Raw genomic sequence first — 25,252 nt, 5'->3', positions numbered from 1 at the left:
ATCAATTAACCTTTAGAAATAGTGAGGGGACATTAGCACATCAATAACCTGGCTAGCAGGGAGCAGTAAACTGAGACATATAGGAAAATGTATCACAATGGCCCCCCTTTTGCTCCCTGCTCCGGCAAACCCGGTTGGACCTTCCCTGGTCCAGTAGGGTTGACGGGTTCAGAGCTATTAGTCAGAGGTTAACTCCGTTTGGCATGACTGACCTCCCTTGGCAACTGCTTCAGACTCAGGTATGTCACCGGGTCGTCAGATCACACGCCGGTCAGTCCCCAAGTCTTTGTGCGATCTGCAAAGTCACCAGAAGTCAGTGTGAAGACAGCGAATGGGTCTGTGCGCCGCCGTCTAGGTGTCCCGCTATGGGAGGGGGCAGGTTATGGCTCTGAAGTGACAATCCCAGGAGATTCATAAAAAGAAAAAGTTATATTTGTTGAAATGCTGTAGCACTGGTGCTCAGAGTCCGGGGGGGGAGGGGAATCAGAGCCCCATAAGGTCAGCCACCCCCTGCTCCCTCCGCAGCCGCCGGTTCTCCTCTTGGAGCTTCTCCAGCTCCATCTCCAGTTCATGCTGCTGTGACCTCAGGTGGTTGTTCTCCTCCTCCATGCGGCTTATGCACTCCTCCAGCTCTATGTACTCACGGATCAGCTCCTGCTTGCTCATGTCCTGCAGGCTCTCCACGTGGTCCTTCATCATCAGGAACTGGGTGGTGGTGTAAGGGGCCACCGGTGGGCCCTTGGCGAACATCTCGGCACGCATCTGGGACGCCCGCTGCGACTCCCTCTCCTCCAGTCGCTTCTTCTCCTCCCAGGTCAGCTTGTTATACGGCTTCCAGGACCTCTTCTTCTTGAAGGGTGGCCGGCGGTGCCTCTTTCTGCCCAGCTCCCTCCAGGGCCCCTCCGGCTCAGGGCTGTCGCCCATGACCAGCTGACAATGGTGTTCCCTGTTGTCCGTAATAACAGATTGTACCATGAGGGCTTCGTAAGGGGTGCCCAATGGTTCTTCCTGACCCAGCTCCTTTGGATCCCAAGCCGAGTCTCCACAATGGGCTGCTGCTGGTGGGCGGTACCCAGGTTGAGACCAATTTGACCTGGTGTTGTCATTCATGGGGCAATTCTGCTTGAAGTGACCCAGCTGTTTGCACCGGAAGCAGCGTTGTTCGTTGCCCTCCTGGCGTGGATAGCGAGGGCTAGATGTCACCGGTCTGTTAGGAGGTTGGTATCTAGCGGTTGGTGGGTGTGAGGGCACCGTTTGTGGTGGAGGTTGTTCCTGTGGTGTGACCTGGTTCGTCTTGCGAGTATCTGCATATTCATCCGCCAACTTCGCGGCCTCTGGTAGAGTCATGGGCCTGCGATCTCTCACCCAATCCTTGACGTCCGTCTGGATGTGATTGTAAAATTGCTCCAGGAGCATTAGTTGCAAAATGTCCTCTGCGGTGGTGGCATGGCTGCTGTTAGCCCAGTTAGAGGCCGACAGGGACAGCTGGCATGCCCATTCCGCATAAGAGTCTTTCGTGGTTTTGCGTGAGTCCCTGAACTTCTGTCGGTGGGACTCTGGGGTTACTGCATAACGAGCCAGGAGCACTTCTTTAACCCGGGCGTAGCTATGGATATCCTGATCTGGCACGGTCCGGAAAGCATCAGAAGCTTTGCCTGACAGTTTGCCTGACAATATTGCAACCCACTCTCCTCTAGCTATTCGGTGCAGGTTACATTGTCGCTCAAAATCCGCCAGGAAGTTATCAATCTCACAGTCCTTTTCATCAAAAGCTTTAAAAGCGCTAAACGGAATCTTCCTTGCGTCTGCTGTGCTGTACTCACTGTTCGTAGAAGGTGCGGCTGCTTGTTGGACTGCTGCCAGTTTTAACTCTAGTTCTGCGTCCCTTATTTGTTTATCCTTCTGTAGTTCTGCGTCCCTTATTTGTTTATCCTTCTGTAGCTCTGCGTCTCTTATTTCTTTAGCCTTCTGTAGCTCTGCGTTTACTAACATGTCCATCACTTTCAGTACCACATCTGGCGTTGGGTTCGGGCCGAACCACGCTAGCTTCTCTCTCATTAGCTTGTTGGCTGGCGATTCCTCCTCCTGAATCACTGTTGTCTCCATCTCTTGTACTGCTGGCGTTGCTGCAATCCCGTCCTCCTGGTCTAGCTCCATTGATTCTGCTATGATGACCCGCTTGGTTTTGTTGCTAGCAATCCTTCCACGAACTTCCAGTAGTTCTTCCAGTGTCTGCTTGGAATCCGGGTGTGAAGGGGAATAGAAGGGAAAAATCCCACTGCTACCAACCAATTGTGACGGTATCGGTATGATATCCCCGTCAACGTTCCCTTCTTCCCATAACGAAAATCACCCCAATATTCCACGAGGAGGGATATCCCTGGAATCGCCCAGAAAGCCACACATGAGACCAGCTTACTGCTTGAACAAGACAGACTTTAATGTTATCACACACAGCTTATATGTCATTTCCAAAACTGTTACAATGACAAATCTCCGCCCCCCTCACACTGGGGCTTCCATACATATGAGTAGGTAGACACGACGGGGCCGATGCTGAAACACATTTTCTTTAGACAATGACATCAATGACGCTGAGCACTAGCTGTACTGAATACATCAACCAGACCGCTCGACCCCGCATATAGAGAGATAATTACCACAATGAAGCAATCAGAATAATTAACCCAAGCCACTTAAACCCAGCTCTCCTTCACACAACACAATAGATCAATTAACCTTTAGAAATAGTGAGGGGACATTAGCACATCAATAACCTGGCTAGCAGGGAGCAGTAAACTGAGACATATAGGAAAATGTATCACAGCAGGGGTAACTATACGCCGGGAAAACCCTTATGTAAACGGTGTAAAGTGACTGCGTCAGGCCCGCGTACGTTTGTGAATTGGCGTATCTCGCTGATTTACATATTCTCGGCGTAAATCAGCGAGAACGCCCCCAGCGGCCATTTTAAAATTGCAGTTAAGATCCGACGGTGTAACACAGTTACACCTGTCGGATCTTAGGCATATCTATGCGTAACTGATTCTATGAAACAGTCGCATAGATACGACCGACGCAACTCTGAGATACGACGGTGTATCAGGAGATACACGGTCGTATCTCTATGTGAATCTGGCCCGTCATTTTTAATCCTAGACCAACTTTTTTTTTTTTTTATTCCCTGGAATATATGTATCAGAGATTTCCTAATGTTGTAGAATGTCTGCTATATTCAGTTTGGCAGATAGTGTTACAAGCTTTCAGATCAACCATATTGTTGAACAAACAAGTAATCATACATAAACAACAATATAAGTGTGCATACCTATTTTGTTATCACTGTTATAAATGACAGTGTTGTTTATTCAACAATCCTGGCCTACATTTGCGATCTTGCTAGTATGCACTTTGTCTCAAGGCATCAATTTTCAAGGCATGAATAAATGTCATATACAGTGTATTAGTGATTATCTTTTGAGAATAATGTGGAAAACAGTTGGCATATTTCCACAGCTGAGTAACACTCTTGCTGCAATTTCATTACTTGACATTCATGAAATTTCCTATTCATTAATATTAAACTAGTGACATCACAGCTGGCATTCTTAGCAACTGTGTCTATTTTTGTTTTCCTTTTGTCTAAACAACATTAAAATTTAAATATTTTGAATTTTTTTAAGGATCTGGAACTGCATGCAGTGGGTGCAGTGCTTGTCAATCTATAAACTGCTTATTTAGATATGTCAGACAGATGGACTTTAATAAAAAAAAAAAGACAGTTAAGCCCTGTACACACAAATCGGTTTGTCTAATGAAAACAGACCGATGGACCGTTTTCATCGGACAAACCGATCGTGTGTGGGCCCCATCGGTTTGTTTTCCATTGGTGAAAAAAAATAGAACATGTTTTAAAATGTTCCTATGGATAAAAAAACGATCGTCTGTGTGGAAGTCTATTGGTCAAAAATCCACGCATGCTCAGAATCAAGTCGACGCATGCTCAGAAGCATTGAACTTAATTTTTCTCAGCACGTCATAGTGTTTTACGTCACTGCGTTTAGACACGGTCGGATTTTTGACCGATGGTGTGTAGGCAAGATTGATGAAAGTCAGCTTCATCGGATATCCGATGAAAAAATCCATCGGATAAGATTCCATCAGATATCCGATCGTGTGTACAGGGCTTTACTTTGCTAAAGAAGCATATAAAGGCACCTGATTTTTTTGTGGCCTGGACCATTATTTAAATGCAGGATATGGCTTGTATTAGGAAAAAAACACAATAGCTAAGGGTCTGGGATTTCTTTCAAAAACATTTTCTTTATACATAGACCCTCTAAAATGCCCATAGTTTTAATAATTTTGTCACCAAAATATCTAGTTTTAATTTTCTGTAATAAACTAGTTTTGTGCCACAACTCTTAGCATGATCCAAAAAATTGTACTTGCTACATGTTGGAAACTCTAGCTTCACCATAACTGCACAACCACAATTTAGGCCTACATTTCACATTGCACATTTTATTTTGGAATTAATAACATGTAATGTAGGCCCCAACAATTTAAATATATTCATGTATGAAAAGGGGGAGTGAAGAAAGATAGAAAAGAGAAGGATGTAACTTGCAACCATTTGCAAGAGCAATTCAGTTGTTAAATTCTGCCAGCCCTTACCTATGGTTACCCACTTTCTTTTCAGAGCCAAGATATTGCAAGGCATTTCTCTACAATGTGCTGCAAACCTCTGGCAGGGAATGGGGTTAATGCATTCACATCGTCCTTTGTAACCAGACAAAGTGTAAAACTTTTATGATATTTTGTGATGTCATTGTTTCCTTTATGTAGAAAGCATGTCTTACAAAAAGACTGCAAATTAATCTGCATATCACCTCTACAATGCTAACCTGTTTATAAAATATTGGCAAAATGTGTGGGAGGCACTAAACCACCACTTAGATTATAGCTTGTGGGAAGGAACAATGAATAGACATTTCCAAAAACATAGTCAATTTAAAGCGGTAGTCCACCCTCCTTTCCATCATTAGACCATTACTTTCGGCATCGTAGCGCGAGCTACGGTATGCCGGTCTTAAATTTTTAATCCCCGTACTCACTGTGCTATCGATGATTGAAGAATCCGACTCCCGCGGGGAATGGGCGTGCCTATGGAGAGGGAGGATGATTGACGGCCGGCTCTGGCACGTCACGCTCCCCGAAGACAGCCGGAATAGGTCTCGGCTATTCACGGCGCCTGCGCACAGGCTATGCGCAGGCGCCGTGAATAGCCAAGCCTATTTCGGCTATTTCCGGAGAAGCGTGACGTGCCAGGGCCGGCCGTCAATCACCTTCTCTCACCATAGGAACGCCCATTCCCCGGATTCTTCAATCATCGATAGCACAGTGAGTACGGGCATAAAAAATGTAAGACCGGCATACCGTAGCTCGCGCTACGATGCCGAATTTAATGGTCTAATAAAAAAAAACTTTTTTTTTTTTTTTAACAGGGTGAACCCCCGCTTTAAGGGATCTAAAATTAGGAAAACAAATGGTATCCTTTTCTGAAGAGGAATACATCTGACACGCATTAGTGATTTAATGCAAACAGATGAGGTCATAGGAAATGTAGTGAAACATAATTCATATTTTTTTCGGCCATATATGCAAAGAAATCACCACCACATTTTGAATAAATGCACCCATTTTATTAGGGCTGAAAGTTGAAAAAAAAAAAAAAAACAGATGGCTGAAAATATGCCTTAGCAGGACACTGCACTGGATCTATATGTTAATTTAAAGCTTTGTTGGAATGGCTACCAGGGGCTAAACCATGATAATTCATGATAAGGTAAATATAATATACATTTGTTTTCTTTATCGTACATCACGGGACACAGAGCGGCATATTCATTACTATGTGGGTTATATGGAGTACCTTCAGGTGATGGACACTGGCACTCTCAAACAGGAAGTCCCCTCCCTATATAACCCCCTCCCATAGGAGGAGTACCTCAGTTTTTACGCCAGTGTCTTAGGTGTTGGTCATGGTTTAGCTTGCCTCCACATCCTTGGGATTAAGGTGGGTTAACCGGTTCTGTCCAAAGGCCTCAGTGCTAAAGTGGTCAGCAACCGGACCCCAAACCAATGGGGTATAGCCCATAATGCTTTCTGTCTAGAGAGCTGGACTCTGGGCCCAGGACTTAGAAACCTTTGGGGGCCTAATGTTTCTGTTGCCAGAGTGCTATATGGGCCCAGGACAGTGGATCCTTCATAGGAACCCAGGGCCTGAAGGTCTAGACGCCCCACGGAGATGGGGGAAGATTGGGCCTCTTGCTGTGCAAAGTCCTGCGGCATGGAGCAGGTAAGTGAAGGGGAAACTTGCGGAACTTGGTTCGCAGCAGGTTTTCCGGGGGGGGGGGGGGTCACAGTGGGACATGCCTAAAGTTTATGCACTGCATCTGGCAAGGTGAGTCACATATCTTAGGATAGGATGACTCTATATATATATTCCCCATAAGAGGTGACCTCCCTGGTAGTATTACAACTGGTGCTAGGAAAGCATTGAAAAAGGGCCTGTGTGTAAAGACAATTCTCTCTAAGAGAAGCCCCTGAGAAAATATACTGTTTTCTTATGTAAAAGAGCTGGGAGTGTACAGAATGCTCTTACCTGCAAAGCCTGCTCAGAGAGGTCCAGGCGGTTGCTGCAGGGAGAACATGCCGCTCTGTGTCCATGATTCCTTAGGGAGAGATCCTGGCCTGGACGGCAGGATCAGCCTCTGACCTCCTCGTGTGGCCCCCCCCCCCCCCCCCCGCCGGCGGGCGCGCGTCCCCGTGATATGGGCGCAATTTCGCGCCGTTAGCTGACAGGGGAAGGGCGGGCCAGTAGGTAAAAGGAAGGGGCGGCCCTTCCATTGTGTTCCCAGCTCAGTGAGTGTTGGAACTGAGAGAGGAAGGACCAGAGCGGCAGCGTGGGGCGCGGAGGACACACAGTGGCCAAGAAAGAGTATTACAGTCTTGAAAAAGACTGTCCTTTAGCCTAGAGATAGGTGTTCTTTTTCAGCAGTTTTTTGGCAATACTACTAAAGGGGACAGAATGGTTTTTCTTTCTTTGGTTTAAAAAAAAAAAAGAAACAAACCATTAATAAGAAAGAAGGCATTTTTTCCCCAAAAAGGGTTTTTGGGCAAATAACTGTTTATTTTTCCAAACACCGTTAAGTAGCGGGCGTACCTCGGTATTGTACCATGGCAGAGGGTACAAGAGGTGGGGATTCCCCCAGAGAGTCTGAGGTCTCGGACAAAGTCATGCCGCTGCTTTCCCCAGAGGGAGCCTTGGTGGGACCATCGGGATCTGGGGCTGGAGCTGGCACGGGTCAGTCCAACCCTAGGGTGGTCACGGACGAGGTACTGTCCACCTCTCTAAGGGAGATGGAAAAAAGAATGGAAAAAATGATAGCCAAGGCTATGCGGGGCAGAAAACGGAATAGGTCTCCGTCGCCCGAGCATGGACCCTCAGATGAGGAGGTCCCTTCCGCAGGGGAATTGGACGACCTCTTGGACAAGGACCAAGTAAGTTCAGGGATCGAGGATCCGGGTACGGAGGAGTCTGGCGCAGCCTCCCAAGGGGAGAGCTGGTGGGTTCAAGTATTAACAGACTTGGTCCATAGGACATTCAACTTGCCAGTACCAGATCTCCAAGTATCAACGGTTTCAGCTTTGGGCTCACTAAAAACGCCTCAAAGCAATGCGGTTTTTCCGATCCATCCTCTGCTAGAGGAAGTTATGTTCCAAGATTGGACCAAGCCAGATAGAATCTTTGTACCACCTAAAAGATTCTCTGCCTTATATCCTATGGAAGAGAAATTTTCCAAGAGATGGGCAGCCCCGGCTGTGGACGCAGCCATCTCATGTGTTAACAAATCTTTAACATGCCCTGTAGAAAACATACAGGTGTTCAAGGATCCGGTTGATGAACGCTTGGAAACGCTACTTAAAACCTCCTTCACTACTGCAGGGGCAGTAGTACAGCCAGCTGTGGCTGCAATTGGGGTTGCACAAGCATTATCGGATCAAGCTAAGCAGATGCTTAAACTTATTCCTGCCCACCAGGCAGAAGAATTTTCGGATTTGTCCCTAGGGCCATACGCTTTACGGTAGATGCGATTAAGGATTCTATCCAGCAAGCGTCACGTTTATCGTTATCCCTTATCCATATGAGAAGACTCTTATGGTTAAAGAGCTGGGAGGCAGAGCCCCCATGCAAGAAGCTCCTGGTAGGGTTCCCCTTCCATGGAGGACGACTCTTCGGAGAAGACCTGGATAAATACATTCAGACCATTTCAAATGGAAAAAGTACTCTGTTGCCCACCAAGAAGAAGTTTTGGGGGCCTGCGTTTAAACGACAGTACTCCCCTGGGCAGGGGCCCTCCAATACCAAACAGTATCGACGGCCTCCTGCAAGATCAAACTTTAACAAATCGCAGGGACAGGCCGCCGGAAGCAAGAAGCAGTGGTTTCACAAGCCAGCAAAGCCAGCCCCCAAGTCGGCCTTATGAAGGGGCGCCCCCACCCACAAAGGTGGGGGGAAGACTGCGTCTCTTTGCAGAGGTTTGGGAGGCCAGCATTCCCGACAGATGGGTACGGTCTTCCGTGGCTACAGGCTACAAACTAGACTTCCTAAAGTTTCCTCCTCCTCATTTTCAGGAGTCAAGAGTACCAAACGATCCGAGGAAGGGAGCCGCATTAAGGGCGGCATTGAATCATCTACTCTCTCAGGAGGTAATAGTAGAGGTACCAGTCCAAGAACAGGGGCTAGGTTTCTACTCCAACCTATTCATTATCCCAAAGCCCAACGGCGATGTCAGGCCAATTTTGGACTTAAAAATGGTGAATGCATACCTAAAGGTCCGCTCATTTCGGATGGAATCCGTGCGGTCAGCAGCTGCCGCACTTCAGAAGGACGACTTTATGGCATCCATAGACATAAAGGATGCTTACCTTCATGTTCCAATTTACCAGCCACATCAAAGATTTCTACGCTTCTCGGTGGCTCTGCATCATTTCCAATTCGTGGCGCTTCCCTTCGGGTTGGCTACGGCCCCCCGGGTGTTTACGAAGGTCCTAGCTCCAATCCTAGCCAATCTAAGGATCCAAGGGGTCACTATCCTAGCGTATCTGGACGACCTCCTAGTCATAGATCACTCGTCTCCTGGCTTGGAACGAGCAGTGGCCCTCACAGTGCAGTACCTCGAGAGGTTCGGCTGGGTCCTAAATCGAGAAAAATCAGCATTCCAGCCCACAAGGCAGTTGGAATACCTCGGCATGAGGTTAGACACAGAACAACAAAGGGTGTTTCTGCCTCTGATAAAGGTCAAAGCCATCAAGGAGTTAATCCTACTGGTTCTAAGCAAGAAAGAACCAACTGTCCGCCTATGTATGCGGTTACTAGGCAAGATGGTGGCCACGTTCGAGGCGGTACCGTACGCCCAGAGCCACACTCGCATCCTGCAGGCAGCCATCCTGTCAGCATGGAGCAGGAGGCCACAGGCCTTAGATATCCCTTTGTGGCTCTCATCAAGAGTCCGACAAAGTCTGTGTTGGTGGTTAGACCCTCAGAATCTACTGAAGGGGAAGTCTTTCAGCCCAGTGGCTTGGAAGATAGTAACCACAGACGCCAGCCTGACGGGCTGGGGAGCAATTTTGGATGGTTGCACTCGCCAAGGTACTTGGGCAAAGCCAGAGAAGCAGTTGCCCATCAACATCTTGGAGCTCAGAGCTGCTCGACTAGCCCTCAGGGCTTGGACCTCCAAGTTGCAGGGGTTCCCGGTGAGAATTCAATCGGACAATGCCACGGCAGTGGCATACATAAATAACCAAGGGGGAACCAAGAGTCAAGCCGCTCAGAGAGAGGTGAGCTTGATTCTCCTGTGGGCAGAAGCTCATGTGCCCTGCATATCGGCAATATTCATTCCAGGAGTGGACAACCTTCAGGCGGACTTCTTAAGTCGCCAGACTCTGTTGCCGGGGGAATGGTCTCTACATCCACAGGTCTTTCAGACACTCTGCCAGAGATGGGGAGTGCCGGACGTGGATGTCATGGCATCGAGACTCAACAAGAAGCTAGACAGGTTCATATCCCGCTCAAGGGATCCGATGGCCTGCGGAACCGATGCGCTGGTTTGCCCTTGGCATCAGTTCAAACTTCTTTATGCATTTCCCCCGCTCCAGTTACTACCCCGCCTGCTGCGCAGGGTCAGGGTGGAGCACATACCAGTCATCCTGGTAGCTCCAGCATGGCCCAGAAGGGCATGGTATTCACTAATCCTGAAGATGGTAGTGGGAGACCCTTGGACTCTTCCTCTACGGCCAGACCTGCTATCGCAAGGTCCGATCCTCCACCCTGCCTTACGGCATCTAAATTTGACGGCCTGGAAGCTGAATCCCTGATTCTCAGGGGTAGAGGTCTGTCTCAGAAAGTAATCTCTACCCTAATCAGAGCCAGGAAACCGGTCTCTAGGGTGATTTATTACAGGGTCTGGAAGGCCTATGTAGGCTGGTGTGAGTCCAAGCTATGGCTTTCTCGCAAGTTTACCATCGATAGAGTATTAAGTTTTCTCCAGCTAGGAGTGGATAAAGGACTGGCATTAAGCACAATCAAAGGACAGATTTCAGCTTTGTCAGTGTGGTTTCAGCGGCCGCTGGCCACCCACTCGCTGGTTAAGACCTTCATTCAAGGGGTCTTACGTATTAATCCTCCAGTTAAATCCCCACTTTGTCCGTGGGATTTAAATCTTGTTCTGTCAAGTTTACAGAAACAACCTTTTGAGCCATTGGCTGAGATTCCTTTGGTTTTACTGACAAGGAAGTTAGTATTTTTGGTCGCCATGGTTTCCGCCAGAAGAGTATCGGAACTGGCAGCCTTATCCTGTAAGGAACCATATCTTATTTTACATAAGGACAAGGTCGTTCTCCGCCCTCATCCTTCCTTCCTACCAAAGGTTATATCCAGTTTTCATCTAAACCAGGATTTGGTATTACCATCCTTCTTTCCTAAACCTACTTCCAGAAAGGAAGGGTTGCTGCATACCTTGGATATTGTCAGGGCCATGAAGGCCTATCTTAAAGCTACAGAGAAGATCCGGAAAACAGATGTGTTGTTCATTTTACCGGAGGGGCCCAAGAAGGGGCAGGCAGCTGCAAAGTCCACCATCTCAAGGTGGATTAAACAGTTAATCACTCAGGCCTACGGCTTGAAGGGGTTGCCTCCTCCGTTATCATTAAAGGCTCATTCTACTAGGGCCATGGGCGCCTCCTGGGCAGCACACCACCAGATCTCTATGGCTCAGGTTTGCAAGGCGGCAACCTGGTCTTCTGTCCACACGTTTACAAAATTCTACCAGTTGGACGTAAGAAGGAATACTGATACAGCCTTTGGGCAGGCAGTGCTGCAGGCTGCAGTTTGAGACCCTCGGATTCCGGGGGCTCCCTTTTGAGTTAAATTTAAAATGTAAAATTATTTTTTCTCAACTAAGTTGGATTTATTATGATTTGAGTATATCTCTAAATTAAATCCTTTTGTCTTGGGAAGATGTTCTCCCTCCCCTCATTGTAAGCATTGCTTTGGGACATCCCACATAGTAATGAATATGCCGCTCTGTGTCCCATGATGTACGATAAAGAAAAAGAGATTTTTAATACAGCTTACCTATAAAATCTTTTTCTTGGAGTACATCACGGGACACAGAGCTCCCACCCCTCTTTTGGGGACCATTTTGGGAGGCATACTGCTTGCTACAAAACTGAGGTACTCCTCCTATGGGAGGGGGTTATATAGGGAGGGGACTTCCTGTTTGAGATTGCCAGTGTCCATCACCTGAAGGTACTCCATATAACCCACATAGTAATGAATATGCCGCTCTGTGTCCCGTGATGTACTCCAAGAAAAAGATTTTACAGGTAAGCTGTATTAAAAATCTCGTTTTTTTCTTCAACCCTGTTAATAATGTACATATATAAATATGATCTGGACTGGGTGCCCATGATGAGTTGTATGATTATACTTTATTAACAGAATTTGCCAATAAAGTTGGTAAACTACTATTCACATGGCTTCAACATCTTTCCAGATGCCATTTGGCTATTTTGTAGCTACGGTATTTATAAAACAGTTGGAAAAAATGACTGGAAGTAAGATAGAAGATATGAGGAACCTGACTTGTAGTCCTGGTTCACATGACTAGCAGATTTACAAGGAAACACTGTAAAAAATGTTAACATTTTGCCAAAAAGAACCTAGTGTACACCATCTACAATAAAAAGCTAGGCCGAGGTTGCTGAAACATTAATTTTACTGTTTGGAATTAGATTTCCCCTGAAAAAAGGTCAAACAGCAACAAGCTTGAAAATTTTTTTTTTAAAGCTGAATGTCAATTTTTTTTTACAAAAAGCTTGAAAGGCAAACCGTAAAATGAAAAGTTCTTAAAACATATATTTTTCCCATTAAAAATATTTTGCATTAGGTAAAGTTAATAAGAAAAATAGTAAAGACTAGTGTTGCTCACGAATATTCGTATTGCGAATATTCGGCTCGAATATGGCATATTCGAGTATTCGCGAATATCTCGAATTTCGCGGCCAATATTCGCTATTCCGAATATTCGTGATATTTTATAAAAAATAGCGAAATTTCGCTAATGCGATTTTGCGATTTTTTTTTTTTTTTGGGATTTTTTTTTTTTTTTTTTGGTGATTGGCTCTGATGCAAACGAAGGGCGGAGAAAGTATTCTCGAATATTCGGAAATAGAATATTCGGAATATTTTATCAAAAAAAAAATGTTGTGAAATATTCTATTTCCGAATATTCGAGAATACTTTCTCCGCCCTTCTTTTGCATCAGAGCCAATCACCAAAAAAAAAAAAAAAAAAATCTATATACTCTATATACAGACAGGAAAAAGTATTCATACCCCTCTATATACAGGAAAAAGTATTTATACCCCTCTATACACAGGAACAAGTATTCATACCCCTCTATACACAGAGACAGGAAAAAGTATTCATACCCCTCTATACACAGAGACAGGAAAAAGTATTCATACCCCTCTATAGACAGGAAAAAGTATTCATACCCCTCTATACACAGAGACAGGAAAAAGTATTCATACCCCTCTATAGACAGAAAAAAGTATTCATACCCCTCTATACACAGAGACAGGAACAAGTATTCATACCCCTCTATAGACAGAGACAGGAAAACGTATTCATACCCCTCTATAGACAGAGACAGGAAAAAGTATTCATACCCCTCTATAGACAGGAAAAAGTATTCATACCCCTCTATATACAGACAGGAAAAAGTATTCATACCCCTCTATACACAGGAAAAAGTATTCATACCCCTCTATACACAGGAAAAAGTTTATCAAAAAAAAAAATGTTGTGAAATATTTTGACAACTGTATTCGCGAATACCCGATTTCCGGGTATGAATACTTTTTCCTGTCTCTGTCTATAGAGGGGTATGAATACTTTTTCCTGTCTCTGTGTATAGAGGGGTATGAATACTTTTCCCTGTCTCTGTCTATAGAGGGGTATGAATACTTTTTCCTGTCTGTATATAGAGGGGTATTATGAATACTTTTTCCTGCCTCTGTATATAGAGGGGTATGAATACTTTTTCCCTGTCTCTGTGTATAGAGGGGTATGAATACTTTTTCCTGTCTTTGTATAGAGGGGTATGAATACTGTTTCCTGTTTCTGTCTATAGAGGGGTATGAATACTTTTTCCGGTCTCTGTCTATAGAGGGGTATGAATACTTTTTCCGGTCTCTGTCTATAGAGAGGTATGAATACTTTTTCCTGTCTCTGTCTATAGAGGGGTATGAATACTTTTTCCTGTCTCTGTCTATAGAGGGGTATGAATACTTTTTCCTGTCTCTGTGTATAGAGGGGTATGAATACTTTTTCCTGTCTCTGTGTATAGAGAGGTATGAATATTTTTTCCGGTCTCTGTGTATAGAGGGGTATGAATACTTTTTCCTGTCTGTATATAGAGGGGTATGAATACTTTTTCCTGTCTCTGTGTATAGAGGGGTATGAATACTTTTTCCTGTGTATAGAGGGGTATGAATACTTTTTCCTGTCTCTGTGTATAGAGGGGTATGAATACTTTTTCCTGTCTCTGTGTATAGAGGGGTATGAATACTTTTTCCTGTGTATAGAGGGGTATGAATACTTTTTCCGGTCTCTGTGTATAGAGGGGTATGAATACTTTTTCCTGTCTGTATATAGAGGGGTATGAATACTTTTTCCTGTCTCTGTGTATAGAGGGGTATGAATACTTTTTCCTGTGTATAGAGGGGTATGAATACTTTTTCCTGTCTCTGTGTATAGAGGGGTATGAATACCTTTTCCTGCCTCTGTGTATAGAGGGGTATGAATACTTTTTCCTGTGTATAGAGGGGTATGAATACATTTTCCTGTGTATAGAGGGGTATGAATACTTTTTCCTGTCTCTGTGTATAGAGGGGTATGAATACTTTTTCCTGTCTCTGTGTATAGAGGGGTATGAATACTTTTTCCTGTCTGTGTATAGAGGGGTATGAATACTTTTTCCTGTCTCTGTCTATAGAGGGGTATGAATACTTTTTCCGGTCTCTGTCTATAGAGGGGTATGAATACTTTTTCCGGTCTCTGTCTATAGAGAGGTATGAATACTTTTTCCTGTCTCTGTGTATAGAGGGGTATGAATACTTTTTCCTGTCTCTGTCTATAGAGGGGTATGAATACTTTTTCCGGTCTCTGTGTATAGAGGGGTATGAATACTTTTTCCTGTGTATAGAGGGGTATGAATACTTTTTCCTGTCTCTGTGTATAGAGGGGTATGAATACTTTTTCCTGTCTCTGTGTATAGAGGGGTATGAATACTTTTTCCTGTGTATAGAGGGGTATGAATACTTTTTCCGGTCTCTGTGTATAGAGGGGTATGAATACTTTTTCCTGTCTGTATATAGAGGGGTATGAATACTTTTTCCTGTCTCTGTGTATAGAGGGGTATGAATACTTTTTCCTGTGTATAGAGGGGTATGAATACTTTTTCCTGTCTCTGTGTATAGAGGGGTATGAATACTTTTTCCTGTGTATAGAGGGGTATGAATACTTTTTCCGGTCTCTGTCTATAGAGGGGTATGAATACTTTTTCCGGTCTCTGTCTATAGAGAGGTATGAATACTTTTTCCTGTCTCTGTCTATAGAGGGGTATAAATACTTTTTCCTGTCTCTGTGTATAGAGGGGTATGAATACTTTTTCCTGTCTCTGTGTATAGAGGGGTATGAATACTTTTTCCGGTCTCTGTCTACAGAGGGGTATGAATACTTTTTCCTGTCTCTGTGTATAGAGGGGTATGAATACTTTTTCCTGTCTCTGTGTATAGAGGGGTATGAATACTTTTTCCTGTCTCTGTGTATAGAGGGGTATGAATACTTTTTCTGGTCTCTGTGTATAGAGGGGTATGAATACTTTTTCCTGTCTGTATATAGAGGGGTATGAATACTTTTTCCTGTCTCTGTGTATAGAGGGGTATGAATACTTTTTCCTGTGTATAGAGGGGTATGAATACTTTTTCCTGTCTCTGTGTATAGAGGGGTATGAATACTTTTTCCTGTCTCTGTGTATAGAGGGGTATGAATACTTTTTCCTGTCTCTGTGTATAGAGGGGTATGAATACTTTTTCCTGTGTATAGAGGGGTATGAATACTTTTTCCGGTCTCTGTGTATAGAGGGGTATGAATACTTTTTCCTGTCTGTATATAGAGGGGTATGAATACTTTTTCCTGTCTCTGTGTACAGAGGGGTATGAATACTTTTTCCTGTCTCTGTGTATAGAGGGGTATGAATACCTTTTCCTGCCTCTGTGTATAGAGGGGTATGAATACTTTTTCCTGTGTATAGAGGGGTATGAATACTTTTTCCTGTCTCTGAGGGGTATGAATACTTTTTTCCTGTCTCTGTGTATAGAGGGGTATGAATACTTTTTCCTGTCTCTGTGTATAGAGGGGTATGAATACTTTTTCCTGTCTCTGTGTATAGAGGGGTATGAATACTTTTTCCTGTCTCTGTGTATAGAGGGGTATGAATACTTTTTCCTGTCTCTGTCTATAGAGGGGTATGAATACTTTTCCCGGTCTCTGTGTATAGAGGGGTATGAATACTTTTTCCTGTCTGTATATAGAGGGGTATGAATACTTTTCCCTGTCTCTGTGTATAGAGGGGTATGAATACTTTTCCCTGTGTATAGAGGGGCATGAATACTTTTTCCTGTCTCTGTGTATAGAGGGGTATGAATACTTTTTCCTGTCTCTGTGTATAGAGGGGTATGAATACTTTTTCCTGTGTATAGAGGGGTATGAATACTTTTTCCTGTCTCTGTGTATAGAGGGGTATGAATACTTTTTCCTGTGTATAGAGGGGTATGAATACTTTTTCCTGTCTCTGTCTATAGAGGGGTATGAATACTTTTTCCTGTCTCTGTGTATAGAGGGGTATGAATACTTTTTCCTGTGTATAGAGGGGTATGAATACTTTTTCCTGTCTGTATATAGAGTATTAAGAATTTATTTTATTTTTTTGGTGATTGGCTCTGATGCAAAAGAAGGGCGGAGAAAGTATTCTCGAATATTCGGAAATAGAATATTCGGAATATTTTATAAAAAAAAAAAAATGTTGTGAAATATTTTGACAACTGTCTTAGGAGAACTCTGATTGGCTCTGATGCAAAAGAAGGGTGGAGAAAGTATTCGCGAATATTCGGAAATAGAATATTCACGAATACTTTCTCCACCCTTTTTTTGCAAAATGTTCGCAATAAATTCGCATTAGCGAAATTTCGCAATTTTTTATAAAATATCACGAATATTCGATTTTAGCGGATATTTCACGAATATTCGGCTATATATTCGTGATATATCGCAAAATCGAATATGGCGTATTCCGCTCAACACTAGTAAAGACTAGAAAAGTTGCCCGTTCCAGATCGGCCAAGATTGAAGGTATTACAAACAATGCTAAATAAGTGTCTCAGCAGGTAATATGCCAGGGAGAAAAAGTATGGAAGGTACTAGAAGGGGACTGTACGTGCAGGAGAGAAGTGTGAATAGTTTGACAGTGGGCAATACATGCAGTAGAATGAAAGGTGTGACAGGCAGTATGTTCAGGGTGGGAGTACTGAGGGCAGTATTTGCAGAAACAGAGTGCAAAAGGTGCTATTGGGGGCAATATGTGTAGAAGAGGAGTGTGTAGAGTATAAGGCCCCTTTCAGACGGACGGCTGTTTTGCCGCAGTTAAAAGCACTACAAATGTTTTGTGAAATTCAAGGCTCCAGGCACTGCGATTAGCTGCATTTGCACATTGCGATTACATGCGTTTACGTGCGTTTAACTGCGGCTGCGTTTAGCTGCGGTATTCATTTCCATAGCAACCATTTGTTTCTTTTTTTTGTTTGGGTCCCTTGAATTCTAAAACGCTGCTATCCGCAGTTGACAAAAAAGACTGCGATTACCTGCGGTTATGTGCATATAGCTGCGCTACATCGCACCTGGACGCATTCAATTCTATTTTTTCTATTCGCACCAAACCGAATGTAACGTAATCGTGCGTAAACGCTGTGTGTGAATGGGGCCATAGGAAAACATTGTGTGCTTTTAGCTGCGGTAGAAAAATAGAAAATCCGCAGCTAAAAGCACCATTCTATCCGTCCGTCTGAAAGGGGCCTAATAGAGAACAGTACAGTTATAAGGAAAATAACATGCCAAAGTGCTAACACTTTGACATGATATTTTAATATAATATTTTCCTTGATAGTAGTATCAGAATGCTGTGTTTATCAAATGACAATATAACTGTGGCCTGAATTTTAGGATTACCTTTGGGAGTTAGGTTGAGATTAAGTGGTAAAGTGTAGTTCCGCCGAAAAAAATAAAAGTCGGCAGCTACAAATACTGCAGCTGCTGACTTTTAATATATGGACACTTACCTTTCCTGGGCGCCTGCGATGTCGGCACCTGAAGCCAATCTGTCCCTTGGCTCTCGGGTGGAGGTGCTGTGGCAACCTATGCCAGGAAGTGGGAGCAAATACCTGGATTACACAGGTATCTGCTCCCTCCTCCCCCCTGAAAGGTGCCAAATGTGACACCGGAGGGGGGGGGGAAGGATCCAGAAAAGCGGAATTTCCATCTTTTGGATGGAACTCCACTTTAAGTTCAAGGGTTGGGTTGAGGGTAAGGTTCAAAGGAAATATTTAGGTATTAAGTTAAAGGACAACTCCACGTGTCCTTTATTACATCCCACCCCCCATTCCTATTGCAACCTATGAAGAATAATACTTACAGTATCTTCATCTCTTCTTTACTGTGTGACCCTGACTGGCACCACACAGCATTTACACCAAAAAAGCCCTGACTGCATCCTGTGCCTAGCGTAAATAAGGTTCTGCTGCATTGTCTATAAAACAAAGTCCAATAAATGTGAAGTGTAACCACAGCAGGTGGGTTAATTATTATACACTGGAACATGGATCGGGTGGTCACCAGGTTAAAAAGGTGATAATGATTAGCTGCACTCCATGGTCTACTTATACCTTTTCCTAGTGTGATTCCTAATCAACTCCTTTCCTTTTCCTTCTTTATGTGTGTCTTGATCGATCTGTTGTAAGAATTCAGCAAATTGACATATTTTGTCTTCAAGCTTCATCTTCATCTAATTTGTCCCCACAAAATTACTACTCTGTAATATTTTTTTCTCTCTTGTCTTTATTCAGAAGCCCAGCGTCTGCCATATTATGCCACCTACTGTCCTGTTCGCCTTTTAATTCACTCTGTTTGCACAAGTCATTACTTGGATATTTTCATTACAATCATCATTTGCCTTAATGTTGTCACAATGTCCTTGGAGCACTACAGCCAACCAAAGGTAAGCTTAGAGCTTTACTGTTTTCCAGCTGGCACATATCTTGGAAAATACTGTACATTAAAGTGAATCAGTACTTTGCCAGTTAGCTCAAGGGAAGGTACAGTTGCCAATACCAAAACAAAATTAACTTGCAAAGAATAATTAAACAGCTAAAGCACTTCTGTCTTTTGTGAATAGGAAAAATACAATACATTGATTTCCCCATAATATTTGTTATTAGTAGAAAGTGAAAATTATTTTGTATATCAGAATATCCCTGACCTGTTACATCACCTAATGCCTTGTACACACAATAGGAATTTCTGATGGACTAAAGTCTGATGGAATTTTTCGTCAGCATTTCGATGAAGCTGTCTTCCATCAGTCTTGCATACACACTGTCAGACAAAATTCAGACCGTACAAAACGCGGTGATGTAAAACACTATGACGAGCCAATGCTTCCAAGCATGCGTTGACTTGATTCTGAGCATGCATAGGAATTTTCTCCGACGGAGTTCCACACAGACGATCGGAATTTCCCATATGATTTTATTCCATCAGAAAAAATGTTTTATTTTTTATTTTTTTACTCTAATGTAAACAAATCCTATGGGCCCACACACGATAGGAATTTCTGATGAAAAAATTCCATCAGACTGTTTTCATCAGAAATTTCTATTGTGTGTACAAGGCATAACTCTAAAGCCCCGTACACATGATCGGAATTTCCGATTGGAAAAAGTCCAATGGACTTTTTCCATCGGAAATTCCGACAGTGTGTATGCCCCATCGGAGTAATTCCATCGGAAATTCCGATGAATTCCATCAGAGTTTACATAGAGAACATGTTCTATTTTACTCCGATAGAATCCCAACAGAATTCCGATGTGAATTTGGTCGGACAAAGGTCCGATCGTGTGTACAGGGCATAACACTTATCCTAACATTTTAAACTATCTCTCAACTCCTTTTTTTTTATTTGTTTTTCAAAGTACATTTTTATTAAGGATTTTTAAGAATACAAAATAATTGCAAAACATTGCAACTGATTGTAAACGATATTCAACCAAGCAGGTATAACATAAAAAACAATGACAGGGTAAGAAGAAAAATAAATTGCGCTACCTTGACACTAATGATAGTGACATATGCTATAAAACACCAATAATCAAATAAGTGAAAAATTCACCCACACTCAACTTAATGAGACCTAATGGAATAATTATGACAGTGAATCCACAGAAAATTAATAAATAGAAATACAAAATTTAAAAAATATATATAACACCAGTGATCAATTGATGAGAATTAACCCATCCATGATGTAATAAAATTGTTGAAAAAATAAAAATCAAAAAATGGTTGTGAGTATACACACAAAAATTATTTAGGCTCTTGGCCTGGGAACCTCAGACAACTTCTGTCTAAGAGAGCAAAAGCGCAAAAAACAAAAAACGCATAGGTGATCAAATACAACCAAAAGAAAGCTCTATTTGTGGGAAAAAATACATACATTTTGTTTGGGAGCCACATCGCACGACAACGCAATTGTCAGTTAAAGCGACGCAGTGCTGAATCTCAAAAAGTGGCCCGGTCATTTGGCAGCCAAATGGTCCGGGGCTGAAGTGGTTAAAGATTGATTTGGAGGCGATTGTTGGAAATTCATGAGATTGTGCCTGCTGTTTCCTGGAGCTAAGCTGTGACTCACTATACGCATTCTTTGATCCTCTGTCATGGGGAGTCATTGTTAGTCGGTAAGGGCCAGATTCAGGTAGATCGCCGCATCTTTGCGGCGGCGTAACGTATCTCATTTACGTTTACGCCACCGCAAGTTTTACGGGCAAGTGCTTGATTCACAAAGCACTTGCCTGTAAAGTTGCGGTGGCGTAACGTAAATCCTCCGGCGCAAGCCGGCCTTATTCAAATGATCCGGCTAGGGGGCGTGGATCATTTAAATTAGGCGCGTTCCCGTGCCGAACGTACTGCGCATGTGCCGTCCCTAAAATTTCCCGACGTGCATTGCACTAAATGATGTCGCAAGGACGTCATTGGTTTAGATGTTAATGTAAATGGCGTCCAGCGCCATTCACGGACGACTTACGCAAACAACGTAAATTTTCAAATTTTGACGCGGTAATGACGGCCATACTTAACATTGACTGCGCCTCATATACCCAGGGGCAACTTTACGCGTCGCAAATCTTATGTAAACGTCGTAACTTCACTGCGTCGGACGGGCGTACGTTTGGGAATTTGCGTATTTTGCTAATTTGCATACTCGATCGGGAAAACGACGTCGGCGACACCTAGCGGCGAAAAAAAAAATGCATTTAGGATCCAACAGCGTAAGAGCCTTATGCCTGTCGGATCTAATGGTTATATATGCGTAACTGATTCTATGAATCAGGCGCATAGATACGATGGGCGGACTCAGAGATACAACGGCGTATCAGGCGATACGCCGGCGTATCTCTTTTGAGAATCTGGCCCTAAGAGTTAATTTCTGCTGGTGGTGGATTCAACAATTTTTCTCACAAGTGGATACGGCAATTTACGTTCATATGGACTTTTGGTCACCTGCACTGGTGTTATAATTTACAGCTATTCACTATATTGAGTATGTTTTTTTCTCAGAAATTCACGGACATTATTTGTTGATTGTTGATGCAATAATTTACATATGGACTTTTTAAATTCATTTATTGATCCTCATTAATTATTGCACTATTTAAAATAAGTTTTTTTGTGTGGACTCACAACCACTTTTTTATTTTTATTTTTCAACAATTTTATTACATCATGTATGGGTTAATTCTCATCAATTGATCACTGGTGTTATATATTTTTTTTCATCTTTTAAATTTTGTATTTCTATTTATACATTTTCTGTGGATTCACTGTCATATTTTTCCATTAGGTCTCATTAAGTTAAGTATAGGTGAATTTTTCATTTATTTGATTATTGGTGTTTTATAGCATATGTCACTATAATTAGTGTCTAGGTAGAGCAATTCATTTTTCTTTCAATTCTGTTTATTTTTGTATTTATTTTATACATGTTAATTGCAGCTTCCGTATATTAGCTGGGTGTTCACATTCCAGCTGTTTTGTTTATTTCCTAAAGGAAAAAAATTAATTTAAAACTAGCGGCTGTAATAAATTGTTGGGTCTCGGCAATACAGATAAAACTCATTGAATAAAAACGGTATTGGATCCCCTCCAGTCCATTACCAGGCCCTTTGGGTCTGGTATAAATATTAAGGGGAACCCCAACCAAAATTAAAAAAAATGTATTGCGTGGGGGTCCCCCCAAATTCCATACAGGACCTTCAGGTCTGGTATGGATATTAAGGGGAACCCTGTGCCAAATAAAAAAATGGCGTAAGGGTCCCCCCAAAAATCCATACCAGGCCCTTATCTGAGCACTCAACCTGGTAGGCCGCAGGAAAAGAGGGAGGGGGACGAGAGAGCGCCCCCCTCCTGAGCCGTACCAGACCACATGTCCTCAACATGGGGAGGATGCTTTGGGGTTTGGCCTCATCCCCACAACCCTTGCCTGGTGGTTGTGGGGGTCTGTGGGCGGTGGGCTTATCAGAATCTGGAAGCCCCCTTTTAACAAGGGGACCCCCAGATCCTGCCCCCCCCCTATGTGTCAACAATTGTAAAAAAGACGGGAGACATTTCGGGAGTCCTTTATTAAAAAAAAAATAAAAATGTCCAGCGATGCACTGCCCAATCGAAAAAGAAGAGGCGGAGCTGTTGCAACTTTTTTTTTCTTCAGCTCATCGCGGCAGAATAGAAGATGAATGCACATCGCTGGACATTTTTATTTTTTTTAAATAAAGGGTTGTGGGGATGAGGCCATCAACAAGGGGACAAGGTGCTTTGGGGTCAGACCCTAAAGCATCCTCCCCATGTTAAGGGCATGTGGCCTGGTATGGTTCAGGAGTAGAGTTGAGCGGACACCTGGATGTTCGGGTTCGGACCCGAACACAGACTTTGAAAAAAAAGTTTGGGTTCGGGACCGAACCCGAACCCGGACTTTGACCCGAACCCCATTGAAGTCATTGGGGACCCAGACTTTTGACTACAAAAATGTCTCTAAAAAACTAAGGGAAAGGGCTGGAGGGCTGCAAACGGGAAGAGCATGACAAGTACTCTGGAAATAAATGTGGATAGGGAAATAACTTAAAATAACATAAAAAAATAAAAATATATAATGATTTTTGACCTTTGAGGACGAGGTCCATACAGTTTTGTTCAAAATTATTGAACCCCCCAATGCTGTAAAGGGTTTTAGGGAATTTAGTGTACATTTGTAATTGTATTCAGAATGAAATCCTACAAGGACTTCATAAAGAACCATATGCAACTAATATGACATCAATTGGTTTTGTAATACAGTAGTAAATGCAAAATTCAAGGCAATGGGCACTGTTGAAACGCTACCTGGTCGTGGCAGAAAGAAGATGCTGACTTTGACTGCTGTGCGCTACCTGAAGCGTAGAGTGGAGAAAAGTCCCCGTGTGACTGCTGAGGAACTGAGAAAATATTTGTCAGATGTGGGTACTGAAGTTTCTGCTCAGACAATACGGCGCACACTGCGTAATGAAGGCCTCCATGCCAGAACTCCCAGGCGCACCCCCCTGCTGTCTCCAAAGAATAAGAGTCGACTGCAGTATGCCGAAAGTCATGTGGGCAAACCACACACGTTTTGGGATTGTGTTCTGTGGACTGATGAAACAAAATTACAACTGTTTGGGCCCATGGATCAACGCTATGTTTGGAGGAGGAAGAACAAGGCCTATGATGAAAAGAACACCTTGCCTACTGTGAAGCATGGCGGGGGGTCAATCATGCTTTGGGGCTGTTTTGCTTCTGCAGGTACAGGGAAGCTTCAGCGTGTGCAAGGTACCATGAATTATCTTCAGTACCAGGAGATATTGGATGACAATGTGATGCAGTCCGTCACAAACCTGAGGCTTGGGAGACGTTGGACCTTTCAACAGGACAATGATCCCAAGCATACCTCCAACGCCACTAGAGCATGGTTGCAGATTAAAGGCTGGAACATTTTGGAGTGGCAATCGCAGTCACCAGACTTAAATCCGATTGAGAACCTCTGGTGGGACTTAAAGAAAGCAGTTGCAGTGCGCAAGCCTAAGAATGTGACTGAAGGTGGAAGCGACGGTGGAGGAGGAGGAGGAGGAGGAGGAGGTAGCCAACACAGCAGGTTTTGGTTTTTAATTGATTTATTTTTTAAATTAGGGTAAACCCCAAAATAGTGAGACAGATCTAGGGTTGCTACCTCATCCCTTTAAACCTGAACACAGAGTTACACAGGTTCTGGGGCTAATTTGATGTCGATAAGGCACCAAGTGAGTTTAATTAGAAGTACCTTAATCAGTCAGAGAACCTGTGTAATTAATATGTTTTTGCTTTGAAAGGGATGAGATGGCAACCCTAGAAAGCTCAGAAAAAAACAATGGCTGGGTAAGGCCGGCCCGGTGTCTATTCTGCACAAGGTACGGACAACTCCTCTGGGATCCATGCCTGGTTCATTTTAATGAACGTGAGCTTGTCCACATTGGATCTGGACAGGCGGCTGCGCTTGTCTGTGATAATGCCCCCTGCCGTGCTAAATGCACGTTCAGACAATACACTGGCCGCAGGGCAGGCCAGCACCTCCAAGGCGTAAAGGGCAAGCTCAGGCCATGTGCCCAATTTGGAGACCCAGAAGTTAAAGGGGGCATAGCCGTCATTCAGTACGTGTAGGGGTGTGCTCACATACTGCTCCACCATGTTGCTGAAATGCTGCCTCCTGCTAAAACGTTCCATATCAGCTGGTGGTGCCGTTTGTTGTGGCGTGCTAACAAAGATTTTCCACATTTCGGCCATGCTAACCCTGCCTTCTGAGGTGCTGGCGGTGCCCCTGCTGCATTGGCGACCTCTTCCTCCTCCTCTGCCTTCACCTTCTGCTTCCACTGTGGCCCCACTGCCAGGTGGGAATTGCACCAGCAGCGCGTCTAACAGCATGCGCTTGTACTCGCGCATCTTGCGTTCACGCTCCAGTGAGGGGATTAAGGACGGTACATTGTCCTTGTAACGGGGATCCAGCAGCGTGGCCACCCAGTAATCAGCACCTGTCATAATGTGCGAAACACGCCGGTCGTTGCGGAGACACTGCAGCATGTAATTGCTCATGTGTGCCAGGCTGCCCAGAGGCAACGAAAAGCTGTCCTCTGTGGAAGGGATATCATCTCTGTCCTCTGTATCCCCCCAGCGACGCACCAGTAATGGCCATGAGCT

At 43.7% G+C, this 25,252-nt stretch overlaps 1 protein-coding gene across 1 annotated transcript in view; it reads left to right on the top strand.

The window, feature by feature from the left end:
• The window catches only part of CACNA1I (calcium voltage-gated channel subunit alpha1 I), a 2,078,868-nt gene that overhangs the window by 1,458,704 nt on the left and 594,912 nt on the right, over positions 1 to 25,252 (top strand). Inside the window, 1 exon segment of the mRNA XM_040359583.1 lies at positions 18,811 to 18,962. Coding sequence (XP_040215517.1) covers positions 18,811 to 18,962 — 152 coding nt within the window.

Source organism: Rana temporaria, chromosome 7 (assembly GCF_905171775.1).
Source record: "Rana temporaria chromosome 7, aRanTem1.1, whole genome shotgun sequence".
NCBI lineage: Eukaryota > Metazoa > Chordata > Amphibia > Anura > Ranidae > Rana > Rana temporaria.
Note: the sequence above shows the minus strand (reverse complement) of the source record. Positions and strands in the feature narration are given on the sequence as shown.